Raw genomic sequence first — 21,665 nt, forward strand, 5'->3', positions numbered from 1 at the left:
ATCTGAAAATCATAATCAGAAGCTTGTGGGAGCGTAAGTCTGCATTCCTCTCTTTCTGCTCAGACTTTGCTATCTTGAAGCATAGTAACAAGTTTTAGAAGTTTTTGTACTCACATTAATATGATACTGAATAAATATTTTAAGAATGAATTCTCTTCTTCATAAGAACTGAAACATGAAACTTTTATTGTACTGACTTCTGAAAAGAATCCAAAGATTACAGTTCTGTACATTCCGAAATGTCAATGCAATGCAGCCATCAGCTGGAAAACTTAGAACTTGACTGTGCTCCACAGCAGATAAAAACCTTTGTCACTAATAAGTAGACCTTGTTACCATGTTACAAAACTCTGTGATGCCCTTAAGTCTGGTAAACCTCAGTCTTCGAGGTTTACTGAGCTTTAACTGGTAATGCCTAGCAGTCAGACCAATCACCTCAAAGCAAGGAAACAGAGGTATGCCAAGGAAATTCAATGACAAGAGCAAACTCTTAAGTAGGATACATCAAAATGGCTCAGTGATCCTGGAAGAAGGCCTTCAAATGGCTTTACAGCAACTTTTAACAGGTTTCCAATCAAACCAGCAACCGGCATTTTCTAACATACTGATCAGCACACCTGAGTTTGCTCACAAGTGCGTGGATCCTCTTTTACCTCCCCTCCTATCATTCAAAAGATGGAGCTACTCAGTTCTAAGATCCAGTTCCTAAAAGGAATGAAATTCATTTCCTCTCACAGTTAGTTGCTATGGAGATCGTAGCGCACAACCGGACCTCTGCTGGAACAAGATGTAGAAAAAAAGCTAAAGAAAGCTCTTATTTTTGACAATCAGTTGTTCAAAGACACACACACTATGGAGGATGTTTACATAATAGACAACTAATTAGAGACGCATCCAAGATTTGCATCTCCATGAAACATCTATGCTTCCCATTATCCCTGGGCATACTGGAATTCTTCCCAGCATTCCTGTCCCACCAGATATAATTATGACTGGTCACAGCCAATTGAAATTATAAAAAAAAATAGAAAACAGAGCTAATTTTAGGAACATGCATCTTTTAATTGCTGATGCGAAGGAAAAAATAACAATATCTAGATTCCTGATACATAGTTTATGCCTCCAAAATAATACTAATAGACCAATAAAGCTGCCACCACACTCTATAAAGTATCTGCTCTTTTTGCATTGAATGACTATTTGAGTCCCCAAGGGGTGGGAAAAAAACAGAGGCCATGACACTTGACATTCCTCAGTGCATCCTGTCACACCTCCACTGCTCTCTCCATCATATTTGGACAGACAGTTCTACACTGAGATATTAAGTTTGCACATAGAGATGAGGTGGAGGAGGTTACTAAAGAAAAAAATTAAAGTAAAGCAGCACTTGTTTAAAGCTGCACTGGCCGCTAAAGCATTTCTAATCCAGTGATGTAGCTAAATGCACTCAAATTTGCACTCTATCCATTAAGGAACAGAGCATTGTAAATGACAGTTTAATCATTTTAACAAGAACCTGAACAATCAAAAGTTGCATGTAAGATGAAAACCTGCAGGCTGGGGAAACTGTTGCTTATCTTAGGGAAACAAGAATGGGAAAAAAACACAATGTACAGCTGTCCTGGATGTGAAGATTTTCAGTTACTGAGAGATTTGCTCAGATCAGGTGTACTTTCCAGCCATCGAGTGATTCCTCTTCCTCGAATGGTACTTCTTCCATAAGGAAAACTCCTCACATCACACGAAGCACCACCTATTGAATTAAATACAGTTTACAAATGGAATTTATACACTGTGGAGCGGAACATATTCAATATTTCTAACAGGAAAAGTGAGAGACGCGGGTTCTGTCCTGCACAAACACCAAGTCCACATAAGATGTCACTTTTTATATTTGGAATGGTTTCAGCATTTAATTCAGTGTCTATTGTCTATGCAAAAACATAAACTGCAAACTCAGAATTCTTCAGTCATTTGTCTTGCAAACTTAATTCTGCTCCTGTCTGAAGGTTAGTAGTACACTGCAAAATGAATTGAGTGTACATACTTTATATGAGAAAGATTTTTGCTCCAAGAAGAGGACTTGAAGCAAACACTTCTTATAGATCCAGGAGTAACAGAATACTTGTGACAGGTACCACTTGAATCTGGCATATACAACACCAGAAGAGAGGCAGTATTTTAAAGATGGCCGTGCCTCAAGGCATCTAAACATGCGAGAAAGAACTTCATGTGACAGAAAAATAAGGTGTTATAAATCAGATAGCAATGTTTATGAGAAAATCTGATTTTGGATAGACTTTCTGACCACAGGTTTTGGTCTAGTAGTAAAAGTGCAGTTATTTCATCTTCAGAAATTCAGTGAAGTCTGAACTACGTACGTACTGTCACAAACCCAGCTCATGCAGAGCTGAATAAGCTCTATGTCACTAACAGACAATAACATCTGAGTCAAAAAATTTGCAAAAGCTGCAATTTGATTATGTTTAAATACTCTTTTTTTTCCCTTTACAAATGGGGCGATCTCGAACTCACAACTGGAAGGGACAAGCTCTTGAACTCCACTTGGAGAAAGGATGTGTCTGTCACTTCCTGAATGCTCAGCCTTCAGTTTCTGCAGGAAGAAATAGACATTCAAAATAAGAGAAGTCTCCTGTAAGGTGACACATGCGTAACTACTCATGATACCTGTGAGTTGTAGTCAAAAAACCATCACAAGAAACAGCCCGGTTAGAGATTATTTTCCTTTCCTCAGTCTGCCAAGTATACCTTACCTTAAAAAAGGCAGCACCCAAAAAGGAAGATGGCTAACCTCAAATCACCGAGCGTGTTCCGTCTAGAATATCTGAGTTAAATAGAAATTACACAGGAAAGCAACTTAAAAGAAACTGACCTGAAAACGCCCAGCATCCAGTATTACCCTCCTGAGATTTGTATTTCCACTGGAAACACAGTCTTTAAGAGGCAGGTGAGCAGCTGTCAGTGAGACTCCATACACACCAGCTAAAGATTTACTGATGCAATAACTTGGAGCAGGAAAATAAAGAAATCAATAAAAGTTTAGTCAAGAGGGCTGCAATGCCTACCATATGGAAGCACAGCATTCTTAGATCCTCAACTGATAAAGCCACCACAGATGAAGACACAGAGATGATGACAGAGTGGAAAAGGACACTGTCACAGCAGCCAACAACCCCGTATCTTTCCAAGTTCAACAGAATATTCTACAACTTCATGTGAAATTAACACTGACACTTCCATGTGCATTACTACTATCGACTGAGATCTTAAACTGCATTTCTTTCCCAACTACCTACTTATCCTTCCCCCAGCCTAAAAGAAAGAAGCTTGTGTATTGACATCTATGTATAAACATAGAATCATAGCATGACCTGGGTTGAAAAGGACCACAATCATCATCTAGTTTCAACCCTCCCCTCCCGCCCTCAGAGATGGATTAAAATATACCGAGGATTTCCCACCAAACTGAAGTTTAGTAAACCTCTGAAGAAAAACGGTGTATTTATAACATAAAGAACTTTCTCTCAGCTCTCCAATAGTAAGTGGAGGTAATGATGACTATAAACCAAATGTGATGACTATAAACCAAGTGATAGATATTATTATCACATACATTGCACTACATTGAATTGCTAATACAGTAAACTGCTTTACAGTATTAGCACAAAAACCAAAGCAGAAAATAGTATAAAGTCCTGGAAGTGGAAGAAATAAATAAAACTGAAGGCTTAGAAACACAGTGCTCAAAGCAGCCAGGACCAAGAAGCGTGTGTGCATAACAAAATGAAATGCCATCGTACTGCAGATAACCCCTGAGAAATACTCACGCGATTTTCTTACAGGATGCCAAAGCACAGCACAGTATGTCATTCTCTTCATGCCACTCACACCTTCATAAAATTAAATTGAGGTTTACTGTGTAAGTATCTACATCTTTCATCAACACAAACAGTTGTTCTGACCAGAAGGAACAGGAGCAAACACTGAAGGTTATCTTTTGTCTCAGTGATCAACTTAAAATTACACAGCTGATCACCATTCAGTATCAGATTTAAGTGACTTAGGTAGAGTTGAGAACTGTTCTTAACTGACAACCCTTCATATGCTGAGGTGGAGGGGAAAAAGGAGAAAACGCCTACAAAATGAATTCAAAAGTAATTAGAAGCTTCCCACTACAGTAAGCAGCAACAGTGATTAGTCAGTGATCTGAAAGTCCATAGCGTAAGCAGACTTTCAGGGATAGGTTTTAGTAGACATAAAAAAAAAAAAGACAATAAATTAAGATCAAATTACTAATTCTTCCTTAAAACAACAGGAGGAAAAGCTGAAGTATTCTTCTAAGTTAACTGTATCAGTGCTAAATACTATCCCACAACGACTCTAACTAAGGGCTGTGTAAATACATAAGGATCTGAGAGTAGCAAAAACATATTCCTGTTCAAGACACACAGGGAAAAGAAGACAAACAATGCCATGAAGTACATGCATTCTAACATTATAAAAAACATTCCTTCAGGAAGCCAAGGGATTTCAGTTAACTCTTCAGCTTGTTTTATGCCACAAGAAAGCACGCTGAGTTCATTATCACAGTTGCAGTATGAGGTACATAGCAAAAGCCAGCTTCCTGAGACTCTGAATCTTCTCACTATGACTTCATGTATCATACTGTATTTTCTTTTGTAACCCTTCTTTAAATCTACAGGCTCAGCATTAAAGAGCCTCTGGTCTATTTCTTTTTTTTTTTCTTTTTTATAGACAGTATTTCGTGTTTCCTGTTGTAGTCACGCTACAAAAAGAAACCTTTAGATGAGATGGTTTGCTGAAGATTTTAGCCTAGCTATGCACAAGCCACATGTAAGGCACCAGGACAGGTCAGGACAATACCCATTTCCACAGAAAAAAGAACCCAACATACCTGGTATTACTGGAAAAATCCCACAGGACAACATCTAGCTCTCTAGACACCCAAGTCTCGGATGGCTCCTTATGGTATTTCTTCTGGTACAGTTTTACTAACAGGTCTTCTACAGTAAGAAGTTCCAGAGAGCTCTCAACACCTGGAACTCAGAGGAAATCCACGTCAGCAGAACATTCACCCACTTTTCAGCCAGTCTCTGTTCACCGTCCACCTCTTTCTATCAATCTCTACGTTCACATAAACCTCAATAAATTATTCTATCAGTGTTATTCAGATCTGGCATTTCAGCAAGGCGAGTCCTATATGCTCTCAGTTTTCTCCACCGCACCTTACCTACAGGCTATCTTTCCTGAGAAGCTGTTAGTTCCCCCAGCTATTACCTATAATCACCTTTTCAGTAATCTCACTGCTTCCACTACTCCTTTAACTGGCTGACCAACAAACAGCGTACACTGTTCCCTTCATGTGCTCATTGGCCAGTTAGATGGCTGACCATGCATTTAAGGGGAGAAAGAGAAGAGGGGGAAGCACACGCAGCAGTTCTAGCAATCAGCTTTGATGAAACCCACGAGACCTCAACTCCTTCTGACAAATACAGCGGTCCATAATCAGATAATCTTCCTTTCTTGAAGAAACAAAAGTCAAAAATGACTGGGCTCCCACCTGCCATGCTGGCCATTCGTTCCAGACACCAGCTGATTCGGAATCTGTCGTCAGACTAGAAGAAAGAAAAATTTCAGTCACATTCAAGAACGGCATAAGTACAATATATAACTCTTAATATCTGCAAGACCTCTAGCTGCACCTAAAGAAGTCATTTCCAAAACAGAAGTCCTTGCACACAGCCTTCCTGAACATTACCTTGAAGAGTAATCAAATACCAAGGCAGCCTTCCAACCAATCCTCAGGAGAAATTCTGCACTAATACGTGGAGACAAGTTAACAGGCAATTCATAACTACAGCCACCTCCACTAACTGCTGTATGGTACTTTGCTTTCACACACAGCTCTTGTATTTAAGTATGCAGCCCAAGATCAGGATCCTCCACTCCTGCTATGAATTTACTAACATTAGGAACAAGGGGATGAGACTTAAATTCCTCTGAATCCCAACATTTTGTTTCACTCATTGGCAACTCAGTGAAACGAGCGTACATAAGATGTATGGTATTATCAAGTGGAAAGTCATTGAAGTGTAAAAAAAAAACCCTAAAACCTTAGAAAAGTGAGATTATCTGACTATTATCCAGCACAGTCAAGTACAATCTTAAAAACTCAAAACAGTGTCAGAACATTCTGAAATGTTCACCAACAGACTGAGAGCCAGACGTGTGTGTTGGGAATAAGGCAGAATTTGTGTCTCTGATTTATATAAAGGTTAGCTTCTTTTTCCTAACAGCACAGGAGTCTGGATGGGTGGGTAGGAGGGGGAGCAAAAAAACCCAAACACACACACACAAAAAGGAAGTTTGCTCACTTAGGTTCCGTATCATTTTTGATCCATACAAAAAGCTGGAATTGATTAAATAAACACAACAGGTTTTGATTGCCAAACTTACAAAATTAGGTCATTTCTTTTTATAATGGAAAGAGGAAACCTTGGGAAAGAGTATTCCCTCCCCCTCCCCCCCCCCCCAAATACACACTCACACTTCCCTACAATCACTCATTTGCACACAGAATATGCAGAAAATGCTTTAGAGTAAAGTCTCTCCTTAACTATCCACTGGAAGAGAATTTAGGTTTTGATTCTGAGAGCCTTACTTTGACCTTAACCAACCATACCTTGCAGTAAAAACGAGGCCAAACACCTCTGGCTGGCTGGGCAAACTGAAGAAGTTCACGTATGACAACTGAGTAGCAAGTACGTGTCAGATGAAATCCAGATATAGGGATCTTATGAGTGGCATCGCCTAACAAAAGGTGAAGTGGAAGAACTTTTACTTACAAGAAACTCTGTTTCTTAAAATAACACCATTCCTCCTTCCTGTGTAGTTTGTAATTTATATATACACATACTTAAACACACACACACACACACACACACCTCTTTTCCTCTACAGGCAAGGTGTGTAATTAAAGTTATCAAAACGTTATTTCTTGCAGAAGACGAGCAGTCTGGGTTGTGAGCAGACACACGCACATTTATCCCTTTTGAGTGGCCATTACTTAAATATTTAACATAGGATAACATGGGCCAAGTTTGCTCTCCACACACACAAGGGGAGGAAGTGTACCAATAGAAGCAGACAAATCTATAAACACTGCTTAAGAGTCACAAGGGAAACACGGCAGTGAAGAGCTCTGCCAAATAAACGAGGTAACTGCAACAAGCTGTTCTGTCAGCCCTTTCTCTTCTAAACATGAGAGGAAGTCCTCAGAAGGAGAAACTTCCAGGGAAGGCTTACAAAACAACTGGATACAGATCTGATAAGCCGAGTCCAAAGCTGTAAACCATTGCATACCACTGTTCTTCTCCACTGATACTCACTAGCAGCCTGGCAGTGGTACCGGTAACCACGTGGTGGTACTTCTGCAGAAAAACATGAGGGATGGAAGAAAAAGAACAACCGTCATCCATCAGCGCAGTGACAGAGCCTTAATTCTGAACCAGGCAGTACATTTTGATTTAGAGAAAGGAGCAGCCTCACCTTCCCCCATGGCCTTATACAAGCATAACTATTTCTGATAAAGATATTTTCAGCTGCATTCATCGAAAGAACAGTACATTGCACTGCATGTATGTGTTAAGTCCAGAATAAACACTCCTTGGCACGAAACAAAGCACAAACATCAGAAGTACGCTCTGGATTTATTCTGCCCTCTTTAAAGCTTCATGCAGTTCCGGTACTTAAGGACATGTTCAAAAAGCAAGCAGAAAACAGCAACACTCGGTTGTAGTCAAAGAAATAAGCCTATCTGAATAGGCAGAAATGGAACCGGTGCAGAAGTAACTGACTCTAGAGAGCTTCCCTCTCAACCCAAAGCAAGACAGACGACTACCGGGCAACCCTTCCTTGGAAATCACCTGAATCTATGAAGCGATGGAAGTCAGCCATTATGCCTTCCTGCAGGGAGTACTTGACGCAGCCAATTTCACAAGGGAGGAAGCGCTGGTCACAGTGGGACGGCAGCTTGCCGTGACTGTAAACATTCAGGAAATAGAAGATGTCCGCAAGCACAGCTGAGAGGAAAGAAATAAATATATACAAGCACAGTATAATAAATATGATGTAGGCACATAAAATGTTAAGAGGCCTAGAGTCCAACAACAAATACTACTCCTTTTTATGTTGGGTCTCTGTTTACCCCTTAGGAAAAGGTAATCAGTAACTGCAAAGTACTTCCACAACTTCCAGTAACTTAGATAAGTGAACTGGTAACCTTTGTATAAAAGGAGAAGGGAAGAATTCTACTAACTGAAAGGATCACTTGTCCTCATTGAATGAGCTCCCAAAGAAGACAAGAATATCTAAGAAAAGCATTACAAAATAAAATATCTTCGATTAATTCTGTAAGACCAAAGAATGAAAAATACGTCAATTAATGCCTAACAGTCACAAATCCTACATCATATAACAGATCCTACATAAGTTCTTTCTTAAGTTTAAGATAATACCTACCCTTGAAATCTGCCCCTCATCAAAGCAATCAAACAAAAGCCTTGATTTGTTCTACTAAACTGTAATGGGCCAGATTTGATGGTGTTCAGCCCCACCTGTCCCAAGCTGAGTTCTGGAGCTGCCTTACACAGACCTTCACCTCTACGAGCTGCAGTGGAAAAGGAGAGATACCTCCTGAGTGGAAATCTTTCCACATGAATTAAAACAAAACAACTTGATATAGGTATAGGCAACCATGCAGGACTCTTACTAAGAAATACTAAGGAGCAGAAACAGAAGACACGTCTCAGACTCAAATGAAAGATTGGTTATGCCAGCTCAAGTCACCATGATCAAATTTCCATCATAGTGACAGCTGAGCAATGATTTGGGCAGTGAGAAAGCTAACAGACATTACACTTTTTAAACAGAGCTACTCTTTTCTGACCCTCTATAACCATAACACGTTCAAGAGATAGTTAGGTAAAAGGCTTGAGCAGATACCCAACAGAATAGCACAGATATAGCTTCTATTAATTGCCTACTTAACATACATTCCAGGTGCTACCATCTATCATTTTCCAGACTAAAATACTACAGATGTGTTTATTGCTTAACTCTAATCAAAACATCCATTTGAAGACAACATACAAACAAAAAAGTTTAGTTTTCAAGAGTTCTCTCAACAAGGAAACCAGGCAGGAGGTTACACAAGTACTGACCAGGTACACATCCACTCTTATCTTACTGAGAAGGTCAGGAAACCATTTTAATGCAACACCTACATGATATGAAGTTTGAGCTCCTTGCCCTTGGATCTCGATATAAACATTCTATTATCCTGAATGTGGACTAGGCCTTGTAAATCACAATTGTCAGAGCAAAAAGCCTTGAGACACAGCTTCAGCTACTGTAAGATCACCATACCCTGTTCACTCATCCACGATATTGCAGAGGCATCGAGAAGAGATGTCACTCTGTACATCTCTGTAGTCACACGATCGGGTACTGGATTATTATGCATCTAGAGAAGATGAGAAAACTCAAAATCAACCAAGTTAATGAACATCCGATAAAGTTCACCACCTCCTACACAGACACACAGGATGCCCACTGCTCACCATAGCTAGGTGGAACAAGTCTTTATGTACAAGTGTCTGCAGACTTGCTGGCTTAGGCAAGATTACTAACAAAGAGACTGTCATCTTAGTAGCTCAACCTGCACAGCTGGAAAGAACTACAGCTAAATTTCTGAAACATAATAAAAGCATTCAAAAGAAGCACTGTTTTGTTAAAGTTTAACTGCTTGTTGCATGGAAGGAAGCTTTCTGACTGAATTTTTTCAGCAATTCCCATGATTTTGATGAAGAAACTTGAGCCACTCATTTGCCTTTGATTAGGAAAGGTCTTTGTGAAAAGCTGATAAAGCCCCAGGTCATCAGATTGCTCTGCTATCTGCAGTCAAGAGGGGCTCACAGGCCTATTAGTGAAGCACTGCACATTCACACACAAACATTTGGCTTTTTGGGTGGCAGAAAGATTTGGGCAGATGCCCAGAAACCAGAGAGGCTTTACACAGTGCAATCAAGGCCTAAATTGTGAATAACATCCACATCCAGACACTCGAATTCCAGATAATTGTCCTTGCCTGACAAGGGCTGATAGTTATCAGTTTACACTTCTTAACAGGAGGAATTAGTCTCATTGAAGCAAGCACCACTTCCCAAGAGACATTCCTTTCTGAGCCCTTACCTCCTTCCCTGCCTTCTGAAAGGATTTCTTTTCATTCCACTTCTGAGCCTTCTCTGCATAGAACATCCTCTCCTCTTCCGACAGCAGCTTGAAGCAAAGCGAATTATCAACGAGATGTTTCTTTTTACCGCTTCCATCAGTAATCCCACAAACCAACAGAACATCACCACACTTTCAAAGGGAGGCCGCCAATTACTTCAGGCACACTGATAACTATTATCTCCCTATTATCACCCAACCAAGCGGGAGTTTCGGGGTAGTTTCCTCCCTCACAAAACCATCTGGCTTTGGAGCAGGACAGCTGACACAGGTGCTTTTACCCCACACATTCCTCCTGATGAGCCCGCTCCCCCACCGCTCCCCTACGAGGAGAAACATTCACCCCAACCCTTGAAGGACGGCCCTTCCCCTCACCGCCCACTCCTGGGTGAGGTGGGGAAACCCATCGACCACTCGAGCCACGGATAAGCCGCGCTGCTGCAACACGGGCAGCCGGTCACGCACGAAGAAGTAGTAGGCGCTGCGGGAGCGCTGGGAGCGCGACATGGCGGACCCAAGCCTCGCCTCGTCCTCCACCGCCACGCCGCGACGGCGCTGATGTGGGCGGCCCGGGGAGCGGTGGGCCGGGAGGGGCGGAGAGCTGACCGAGAAGGGCATGTTTCTGCTTCCCTTTTAACGTGTGGGTGGTGCCGTCTCCTGGAGGTCGGGGAAGGCCGCAGACAGCCCGTGCTGGCCCGTAGCTCAGGCTGTCGACTGTTGCAGAGTGTGGCAGGTGGCTTTTCTTTCTTCCTTTGGGTTGTTTGTGACTGCGAGCATTGAACGTCAGGTTCAGAAGGTCTTCCGGCATCTGCCAAGCCGGAAACCAAACAAAAATACAGCCTTCTACTGCTGGTGACTGCATGTGGTCCTCATCTGGATGCTGTGCTGTGTTGTCAAATGACGATCAGAGCTTTCCAGTGAGGTGTACTTTGAGAAAGAGGTGTGTGCTGCCAAAGGAAGCACAGGACAGCAGAGAGCGGCAGGGCCATGAGGGCTCTGAAAGGCAGTAATGGCCTCAGCAGCCTCCTTAGGACTCAGTGCATATTGTGCCCCTGGGCTGGAGCTCCATTTAAGCTTGGGCCTGGGCACCAAACAGAGAGCAGCCTCACACAAGAGGCCAGAGTTTACTTTTGAGATGCATAGCAGAAGAGTGGAGGCACTGAGGTGGCATGCATTTGCTTGGAAAGGCAAACTTGCTTATTGAAAATACATATGATTGCCTGCAATTGAAGACCAGAAGTTTGCTGTGAAGTAACTGAAATGGTGGTGTCAGCATCAGATCTGATTAATTTATGGCCAGTTTATTTTCTCCTTTAGATGTGTGATGTCTGCTACGTTCCTCACTGTTCTCTTTGTCTATGGGGACCATCTTGATGGGGAATCATCTTCAGGATGCGGTAGCAGTTCCTGCAGAGCCTGCATGGTGTAGCAGAACAAGAGTCAGCTCGCTGCTTCTCATGCAACCAACTTAATTGAAGGTGCTCCAGCCATCTCAATAAAAATGTAGCTCTGGCTTTGAAGATTCTTTCCAACCCTCTGCTGCAGAATACACTTGAGTTTACTGTAAACCTAGACATGAGGATCAAAAATTCTGCTAAAGACTTCCCTGTGTTTCCAAATCATTGGACAGCTTTGCCTTTTCCCTTCAGTCTGACTTCCTGCATCTTCTGTCTGGATAACTGAGTCTGTTCAGCTCCAAAGGAGGTAACCACTGGCTAGGCTTAAATCTTTAACTGAGCTAATTGTGTTTGTCACTGCTGGAACTGCTGGCAGATAAGGTCAGATCAGATTGCTTTTGCATCTTACTGGTGGCTGGTTTCTCTGATGGTTTAAAAAAAAAAAAAAGATGATGCAGTTTAGTCTTCTAGGGGCTCTTCTGTCTTGCTCAAATCCAATGAAATAGTTTATTTTATGCTGTTTGTGAACCACTTAATAGATATGCTGTTAAATTTACAGGAAGAGCGAATCACATTGCTAAAAACATATAAAATCTTGATGTGAATTCAATGAGAATAACTTTTTAAAGTCACTATCGCTCTTGTGCAAAATCATTTATATCCCAGGCTAGTTCCTGATACATTAATACCAAATCTCTCAAGAGAGACTGCAAGAAATAACTCATTTCTTTTAAATAGCAACTTCTGCACAGTCTAGTTTTTTATCCCCAGAGGTGAATATTACTGTTGTATTACTGTGTGAATTGTTGCTAGGAGTGAATCTGTGCACGCTTGCTTCAGTTTTCTTCACGCTGTGTTCTTTTCTCTCGTGCAGTTTTTTGACCCACCCTTTATCAGCCCATCCTTTAAAAAAAAAATATTAGATAACATGTGCATCAACTCTGGAAAAGACAAGGTTGCAGTAATAGCTCTCCTAGGGCTAGAGGTGTGGTTGGAAAATAACATTCATAAGCAATGAGGAGAGAAAGGATTTTCCTACACAAGGTTAAGGAAGAGAAAAAAAAGAGGGAAGAGATCATCTTTGGACGACAGTGTCATCAGTGTTCTTGGCCTTGGCCCTGGGAAAATCCCCTTGTGACTGAAATGGAAACTCGTATTTTAACTATGCAATTGTCTGCTGTTTAACTTAGCTGGCAAATGAGACCTCTAGACCATTTATGCTGATTTGTAAATAACTTTTGTAGCATTGAGGCCATTCCAGGGGATAAAAGCAAAGGTTGTGCTGATGTTTATATATTACTTTTTCACTAAAGTACTTAATTCAGTTAAATTACTCGATATGCCGACGCATGACCTTTAGATCTCTGGCCTTGGAAACGCAGCTCCAGAATTGGGGACCTGTGCTTTCCCATCAATGTATGTAGTTCATTACATGTCTCAAAAGATGGTTTGATGTAGATTGAAAAACCGCCTGGAACTTTGCTGCCACTAATGCTTCTTCATAAATTCAGGATTTATGGCAATGACCTTCTTTCCATGAGACATCTTACAGTAGTCGCTCAGAAAGAACAAATGGAGTTATTTGAAAAAAAACATGGCTGCAGTTCCATTTGCTGTTACACAGTGATGTGCTGCTCTGATTCTGGAGCAATATCCTCCAAAGTGAAATGTTAGGTGTTTAAATTAGGCGAATATACTGGACAAGATCAATAGCCTGCTTCTCCTGGGGTCTGTACTCCTCTGTACTACTTCGAGGGTGCACACCTGAGCTTTTACCACATAATTTTGCAGCTTGTATTTCTCAGCCTGGTTATGGAGATTTTAGGTTTATGTTATTTTCCTTGGAGAGTGATACAGAATGGGAACTTTGGTTTTTTAGTCCAATAATTGCTGTTGCTTCACATGTGATGCCTGTGCATTTCAGGAGTCATAACCTGCAGGCTTCCCCTTCCCAAGACAGTGATTTAGAATAAGCTACAGAAGTCGGCTTTCTCTTGGTCTTACTTCTGACCTAATGAATCCCGGATTTCTTTCTGAACAGTGTCATGACTGCAAAAGAAGCCATTCACCTCAGCTGCGTGATGGGAATGTGACTTTGAACATCTCAGAGTCAGGAGGCCTTTTTGCAGGAGGTAAGCCATGTTGCCCTGCCTTGTTCCCCTGCCTGCCTTTGCAGGGTTTCACAGTGTCGGACTTTTTGTTAATGTCCTAGATCAGGCCTCGTGGTGAAACTGCTGTTGAAGGAGAGGCTTTAAAACAGTAGTTCTACAGTTAGGTGCCAGAAATTTACCAGAGCCTTGTTTTGGATTTGACCTTACACAGAGTGATTTGGGTGATTACAGACCTGTCAGACCAGCAGGGATCTGAGGCAAAGGAATAGAATCACTGACACAAGAGTTGCTTCAATAATGAATTAAAGAAAACCAATGTCATTAATGTCAATCAAGTGGATTTGAAGAAAATATATTTTTTGTCACATTAGTTTGTAATTGCATCAAAGAGATATTAAGTGTGGGTACGAAAGGTAATGCATTCAGACACATCTGAGCCATCTAACACGACCACATAACACTAAATCAAGGAAATACAATGATCCAGAGACAATCCAGTCCCCAGTAAATGAATTAGGACATTAGCTTGCGTTGTCTCAAAATGCAGTTTGAAATGAGGAACTGTTATTGCACATTTTCAGCAAGATCGTTCCACGTCTTGGCTGCATACTGCTGAATGTTTATTAACAACTTTGAAAGTAACATGCAGTTGCCACAGATCCTTGCAAATGATACAGAGATGGGGGGATGGTTAATAATGAGGGTGACAGAACAGAATGTCCCTCAGAGCCAAAAGTCGTTTGTGGTTCTTTTTTTACCAGATATGCCGTAGTTCAAACAGGATGTAGAGTGGCAAAGTGATATGGCCTGTTTTATTAAGGAAGCTGGATTAGACAGTCAGAAAATTCCACTTAGTGAATTCCAGCTCCTGAAGGCATTTGTGCTGTCACGGTTTCCCTATAGCCAACAATCACAGTTTGGTATCTCCTTGGCTCTCTGTAGCTGTGCAAGAAGATTGTGTCTTATTCCTATCCTGTGTATTTTTTTAGTATAGTGACATACAAAAGATGGATGAGCTGGGAGGATTCGCTTCTGATCATTTGCCCACATATTAACCTCACAAAGCATTACAGCTGATGTGCACTTTGTGTTTTACTTCTGTGAATATTTCAGGTTCCTGTTCAAAGTGTAGCAAAGGTACACTGTGTCTAAGAAAGAATTGGGGGCAGCGTGGGAAACTTATATAGAGTGAATATTAGAGCGGGTGGTTTCTTTTCTCTCTTATAATGCTGAATTTATATTACAGAGATCAAGGCTCATTAGAATGAGAAAATAAAGTTTCCCCATTAAGCATTCGGAATGTTAGTTGGTACAAATGGTGTGGTTAAGAAGAAAAGCATTTTATATATCACCCAATCCTGACGTTAATGGGAAGTAAAAGCTCCATATTATTGTGCAATCATATGTACCCAGGCAGTTAAGAAAAGAAAAACCAAACAAAATATACAGAGAGAGAGCATATATTTCAGTGATGTCTTGCTGTGAAGCTATCAGCAATTAATAGGACAATCATAGAATCATAGAATTACCCAGGTTGGAAAAGACCTTGAAGTTCATCAAGTCCAACCGCAGCCTAACCAGTACCCTAACTCTAACAACCCTACACTAAATCATATCCCTGAGTACCACATCCAAACAGCTCTTAAACACAACCAGGGATGGCAATTCAACCACCTCCCTGGGGAGCCTATTCCAGTACCTAACTACCCTATCTGTAAAGGAGACTTTGGAGTAACAAAGCAAATGGGGAAAAGTTTTAGTTAGTAGCTATTGTGAAGAAACTCAATAAACACTAAGATTTGATGATGTAATGTGCTGGTCTCAGTACTAAATCAAGAGAATGGTGCCTAATGACTGAATCTAGTACAACGTCCCAGAAAGCTGCCGAAATCACTGTTTCTATGGAAATTTCTACCACAGAAATCCAGGGGACTGAATGGATGTGCAGAAATACTCATGGAGAAATGCACTTTCATGCAATATGTAGGGTTTTCTGGTATGGTGCTGAGATGGGTCGTTCTTAGCGAAGCACTGGCATGTGTCCTTCCAGATGTTGGAAGCATTAACAAGCTGACTGCTTATCAACAGAGGAAATGACCCCAAAAGACTGGTAATGGAAGATCAAAGGAGGGAGGGGAATTAGTTGGCAAGAAGACAGAAAAGCTATGGGTAGCGGCAGCATGAGTAACAAGAAGAGAATTTGTTTCTGTATTGTTCAGCTGAATTGTTCACGGTCCCATTGTTTACAGAACTGCTGCGAGCAGCATTGAGGTAGCACTTATATCTGTGCTGCAGAGTGGTATTCTTCAGAGTGGTATTCAGTTCAGCCTCAGGCTACATTCTTCAGGACAGAGACGGGGAACTTGGTCATCCATTATCAAGGTTGGAGAGAGATGAAGATCGAAGCCGTTTGATTGAATGCTGTTTTTCAGAGCACAGGTAGTCCCTGCAGTGGGATGAAGTGATCTGCCTAATTCCTTAGGAATTCACTTGCTGCCTGAAGGTGAAACAAGGCTAACTGTGCAGTCTTCTGTCTCCAAGAACAGGCTAAAATGAAGGACAACAACATTATCTATTAAGCCAGCTCAGAAGCTGTAATTTTCAGATCAAGGGTTTGCGAAGATCCGGAACATCTATTCAAGGCTCAGGCATCCATCATATGTGTGTATATACAACTGACAGCTCACGTTACATTAAAAAGAACCGTACCCCGTGTTTTAGTATATGAGCATTTCAAAGCAGCTGTAAACCCAAAGTTCCATGCAAAACAATGGCGCTTCCATGTATTGAAAATCTTTCCTTCCTTTGTTGTGAGTCAAAAGTTTAGCTGAAAGGTTGTATATGCCAAATTTATTTGGAAAAGCTGGAGTAGATTAAAAAAAAAAGAAAAAGAAAAAGCTAGGAGTAGCTAACAATAGTGACACAAGAGATTGTGCTACTCCCAGTTTTTAACCTATGAGATAACTCCAGATCAACATTGTCTCAGGAAACTGGATCGGCCTCCTGCCCAACTAAGTCATAGGAGGGGAGGGTGCAGGGATTTCACTTGGAACATTCAAGGCTGGGTTGAACAGGGCCTTGGCAGCCTGATCTGGTGGGGGGCAGCCCTGCCTGTGGCAGGGATTGGGGCTGGGTGGGCTTTAAGGTCCCTTCCAACCCAAACCTTCCTGTGATGTTTTGGATTCTATGACGTGTCAGGTCAGAGAGACCTTCTGACTCCCAGCAGATCAGGACACTAGTTGGAGATGGGTGTGTATTTCTTTATAAGCAACGCTGGATAAAAACAAACTATGTGAAAAGTATTTTTAAATAACATTGAGTTGCCGGGAATGAAGCACTTAAAAACAGGCTGTGCCTGGGGATCATCTCCTCACCCCATTCCAGTTCAACTACATCAACAGAAGGACTACAACTATTCAAAAAACAATCCAACTGTTTCAACACATCTTTTATCACAGCAAATGTGCCCTTTTGCTTTTTAGGCATTAGGGATCTATTTTTATTTGCTGGTTTTGGGAAAAAAAGAAAGATGTATTTTGCCTGCAGTCTAAAAGTTCAGTCTAAAGGCATGCAAAAAACACCTGCTGGAAGTGTCTTAGGGTCATACTGCAGGTACTGCTTTCACCCTGCTGGTAGCAGTGAGCACACCCAGCACTGATCCCAATGGGCCCAGCAGAGTGCTAGAAAATCAGCATCGGTTGTGTGCTGTGACACACTGGAACAGGTTGCCCAAGGAGGTTGTGGATGCCCCATCCCTGCAGGCATTCAGGGCCAGGCTGGATGTGGCTCTGGGCAGCCTGGGCTGGTTGTTGGTGACCCTGCACACAGCAGGGGGTTGAAACTGGATGATCATTGTGGTCCTTTTCAACCCAGGCCATTTAATGACTCAGTGATTCTCTTTGGCACATGCCATAGGAGTGGAGGCTGAAGGCTGCTCCCATGTGGATCATCGACATCTGCAGAATCCAAACTTCGGTTCCAAATGCAAGCTGAGCCCCTGAAAGAAGTACAGCGTGTTATGCATCCGGGCCCACGTTGGTCAGGGCTGTTTTGTGGCACAGCAACATCCACCATTCAAACAGCTTCCCCCGAAAACTTCCAGCTCCGTCCAACACGGTGTTGGCACCAACACCCAACGCCCCACGGCTCAGATGTCAGTCCCTACCATCCAGAACACCTCCTCCTCGCGTAAAGTTGGATCTCCTCCGGATCGAAAATCGCAGCTATTGCTCACGGTGCGAGTGGATGCCCAAGGGAAACGCTGCACTGCAACAGTCCGCTCTGATTTCCCGAGGTACGCGCGGTTAATTCGGGGGCACGGATGATCGGAGCGGACATTTTTATCAGCGGGGAGTCGCGGAGCAGCGCCGCAGGGAGCTCCTGGCAACAGAACGCCGCTCCCCTCGGCCCCAGCCCCGCGGATCCGCGCCCCCCGCCCGCGCTGTCCCCGCCCGGCCCGGCCCCGCGAGGCGGCCCCCAGCCGGCAGCCGGCGGCGGGGGAGGAGCGGAGCGGAGCTGAGCGGAGCGCACATACACGACGCGGCCTCGCAGCCGGCTCCCGGCAGGGCAGTCCCGGCTCTCTCCCGCCGCCCCGCGGCATGCTCGGCCGGCCCGACCGGCGGGAAGATGGGTGGGCGCCTCCTGGGCTGCGTGGTGCTGCTGTGGCTCGCAGGTACGAGCGGCGGGTTGAGTTGGGGCAGCGGGGCCCCGTCCCGCGGGGCAGTTTGAGGAGACTTCGCCGGGAGGGCGCGGGAGCGGCTCGGGGTGCGAGGGTCGGATGCCGCCGCGGGCACGGAGAGGAGCGCGACGGAGGGAGCCCGGGGGGAGAGCGGTGTCCTTGGATGCGGGCGGTGGGGACGGCGGCCGGGAACAACTGGAGGAACTTCTCCTTGGTCCGGAGGGCTGCGGGACCAGAGCGCTGCTCCCGGGCCTCCGAGAGTCGGACGGGACTGGGGCTCCTGCCCGGGCCGGATACCCGGGGGCGACGGGCGAGGGGGAGCGGCGGGGCTGCGGTGTGGGAAAAGGGCCGGGAACGGGCTGTGAAGGGTCGGGGATAGAGGAGAGGATGGAGGGCAGCGCTCTGCATGCTTCGAGCCGGGCACGGGAGGCTGTGGAAGGGCTGCGGCAGGCTGACTGCCAGGGAGGAGAAGGAGCGGAGCGCTCCCGATTTCACACCGGTATTTCACACCGGTATTTCACACCGCCGCCCGCGAATCCCACAGAAAAGACCTCAGGCTCTTCCTCTTCAGATTTAGGATTTGCAGGCTGTAAATTCGGCTTTTAGTCATAACACCTCTCCCACCGCCCACCCACCCCTTCCATCGCTTTCTGGCTCTGAGTCATCCCCAGCCTGCCTGCTGCTCCCTCCCAGCGCTACACGGCCTCAGCTGGGGCCTCGCAGCTCCCTGCCCGTCGCCCCCTCCCCAATTCCCTGCCCTCTGTTTGGCCGCTTTCGAGCGTACCCACTCGGTCTCCTCTCCGCTCGCCGTAGCGGCTGACACAAACAGCGTCCAGGGACTGGTAAGAGCGCAGGGAACGCATAGACGTGACTTCACATTCCTCCCTCTCCTTAAAGAGCTTCGTTATCTGCAAACGTCTGGCTAGATCGGGACCTCTCCATCAGCCTGCTGACACCTTTCCCGGACATTGAAGGAGCCCGCCGAGTCTGTGCGGAGCCAGAGGAAAGCTCCCAGGCTCCCCAGTCCTCCGGGCAGGCAACAGGTTACTGCGCGGGGATGGAGCAGGCACCGTGCTTTGCTCAGCCAAGAGCAAACCAATAAGCAAAGGGGTGTGTGTGTGTGTGTGTGTGTGTGCACAGACAAGGGAGAGAGGCTGGCAAACACAGACTCGGGATTGCCAAATGGCTGTGCGATGGAATGAGAGGTCTGTCTCGGGGTAGAGAGCCCGCGTCCTGCTGGAGGTAGTTGTGTTCCGAGGTAGAGCAGTGGGGGTGGGAGCTGGAGGGCTCGAGGCAGGGAGAGCGGGACTGGGAGACAAAGGGGAGTGAGGGAGAGGGAGGTCTCGCCCCATCACTCCCCTCCTCCCCCCTCGAGATGGGCTGAGAAATTCCCAATCAGCGCTCGCAGCTCCTTCCCCCCCAGTGACTGTTCTTCCTTGTCCGGCCTTTGTAGTTACTTTTTAGCTCTTGCGTTTATCTTTTGTCTCCTTTCGCACACTGTGACTTGAGCTCAAAAAACCCCCGTAAAGTGCGCTGGGTCTGGCTGGGCTTCCCTCCCGTGAGGTCATATTTTCTTTTCCCAGTAACTTAGCACTCAGTACCTGTTTACTTTTGTGTGCGGAAGGGCCACTGCAATGCTGTACTGTAACACAGGGGTGGGTGCATTTCCTACCCTTTCCCAGCCACAGTTCAGAAGGGGCAAGCTGGAGCACGGGTGAGCTTTGCCCTTCTACGGCCTGCACAGCAACCTCCCTGGATCCCTTCAGGGATATGGACTTCCCCAGTGAAGTTGGGAGCAGGAGTAATTGGGGTAACAGCATCGCAGGGAATGGGAACGAGTAAAGAAATCCGAGTCTGCTGCTCGGTATGCAGAGCCTGAGCTGTATCCCACGTGGAGAGTTTTCATATTGAGGTTCTGTGCTGTGAGTAGTGCCTCCGCTTTTCCACAACTTTGGTTTTGTTCCGTTCCAGGGTAAGCAGTCTTAAAAGAAATTTGGTTTTGCTTTGGAGCTGTGTAAAGCACCGCGCTTCCATTTCAGCTGCACCTGACCTATTTAGGCATTAGTTTCCTGCTGGCTACAAAAGTCGGCAGTTAGTGGCCATGGAGCTAAGAACACAAGTCTGATAGCACCTAGACTGTGACGTGCAGTCTGTTTCCCACAAACCACTCGGTCTGATGGTGGTGGCTTTGCAGGTGAATTGCATGGATTTTGTTGGTTAACCGTGCAATGTAATCCTGCCTGAGCTGATAGGAGTCAGTTCAGCACAATTTCAGTGGTGACACTGGCTCTCCATTCACTTGCTTGCATCTCTGCATATCATCACTGATTTACAGTCTCAGAGCCCAGACTTTACAATTGAGGCTGGATCCACATCTGAAAGCATGGTCTGTTCAGCACTGGGGGAGAGGACACTTCTAGTTGATGGGCAGTAGCTATGGCACAATGAAGAGAATCACTGAACCATAAAGGTTAGAAAAGACCACTAAGATCATCTAATCCAACTGCCACCCCATCCACACCAACCACATTGCTTAGTGCTATGTTTACCCTTTTCCTGAACACCCAAAGGGTGACTCCCACCTTTCTGGGCAGCAAATAACAGCAGAGAAAGAGATGTAATTCATGCGCAGATAAGGAGATCCGTACTGACCTGAAGAATGATGTGTACTGCCTTCTCTTGGGCTTGACTCTTATCTTATATGCTAGAAGGATGCAGACCTGTTACCTTGAAGTACAGTGTTTGTCATTATTTACAGAGATGAGTGTTTCAGATGAGCTTTATTCTATGCATAAAGACTGGCTTGAGGCTGGGTAATGAAGCTGAATCTTCCTGGGATCCATCTCACCTTGTGCAAGCACAGGCTTTTATTTCTGAAGGACAAGTGAAAGGAAGAACTGAAGTTTGCACCTCTCAATTACCCCTCTCGTTTTCTGTGTCTTGTGGAAGGTGCTTAGGAAGATCAGGCTCACGAGGTTCAAGTATGCCCATACGGATACCCCCTCTGTAATCACTAACTGGAATTTTCTTTCATCAGCAGTAAAATGTATTAGGAATAGCTTGTGTGTAATGTTGACTGTGTAGTTTGCATGCATAATCTAAGGATGGTTTGGGGATACAATCAGAAGCAAATATGGATACAAATAC

The 21,665-nt window shown here is 44.3% G+C and overlaps 3 protein-coding genes across 7 annotated transcripts in view; 1 reads left to right on the forward strand and 2 right to left on the reverse strand.

The window, feature by feature from the left end:
* Positions 1-162: 162 nt before the first annotated feature.
* On the reverse strand, positions 163-19,644 carry MAEL (maelstrom spermatogenic transposon silencer). 2 transcript variants are annotated; one of them, XM_085526962.1, is made up of 12 exons: positions 19,303-19,644; positions 10,294-10,380; positions 9,469-9,565; positions 7,968-8,123; positions 7,431-7,472; positions 6,725-6,852; positions 5,603-5,657; positions 4,937-5,078; positions 3,849-3,911; positions 2,894-3,026; positions 2,536-2,614; positions 163-1,753 (listed from the first exon to the last, which is right to left on the reverse strand). In XM_085526962.1, the coding sequence occupies exons 2-12, from the start codon at positions 10,357-10,359 to the stop codon at positions 1,638-1,640; spliced, it is 1,077 nt and encodes a 358-aa protein (XP_085383088.1). In that variant the 5' UTR covers positions 10,360-10,380; positions 19,303-19,644; the 3' UTR covers positions 163-1,637. The 2 variants fall into 2 exon arrangements, with proteins under 2 accessions (XP_085383088.1, XP_015734893.2); XM_015879407.3 differs by lacking the exon at positions 19,303-19,644 and adding an exon at positions 10,708-11,005.
* Positions 17,274-19,039, reverse strand: LOC146762563 (uncharacterized). The gene is made up of 2 exons (XM_085526972.1): positions 18,006-19,039; positions 17,274-17,837 (listed from the first exon to the last, which is right to left on the reverse strand). The coding sequence occupies exons 1-2, from the start codon at positions 18,924-18,926 to the stop codon at positions 17,787-17,789; spliced, it is 972 nt and encodes a 323-aa protein (XP_085383098.1). The 5' UTR covers positions 18,927-19,039; the 3' UTR covers positions 17,274-17,786.
* Positions 18,017-21,665, forward strand: part of ILDR2 (immunoglobulin like domain containing receptor 2) — a 35,756-nt gene continuing 32,107 nt past the window's right edge. For 2 of the 4 annotated variants that reach the window (XM_015879379.3, XM_085526938.1), the window contains exon 1: positions 18,017-18,134. In XM_015879379.3, the coding sequence (XP_015734865.2) occupies positions 18,086-18,134 (49 nt within the window). In that variant the 5' untranslated portion in view covers positions 18,017-18,085. Of the gene's footprint in view, positions 18,135-18,335; positions 18,513-21,665 lie in introns of those variants that run through there. The other 2 variants (XM_015879385.3, XM_085526948.1) reach the window with 1 other exon arrangement.

Source organism: Coturnix japonica, chromosome 1, assembly GCF_054131305.1.
Source record: "Coturnix japonica strain WE chromosome 1, WE-NBRP24, whole genome shotgun sequence".
Taxonomy (NCBI): Eukaryota; Metazoa; Chordata; class Aves; order Galliformes; family Phasianidae; genus Coturnix; species Coturnix japonica.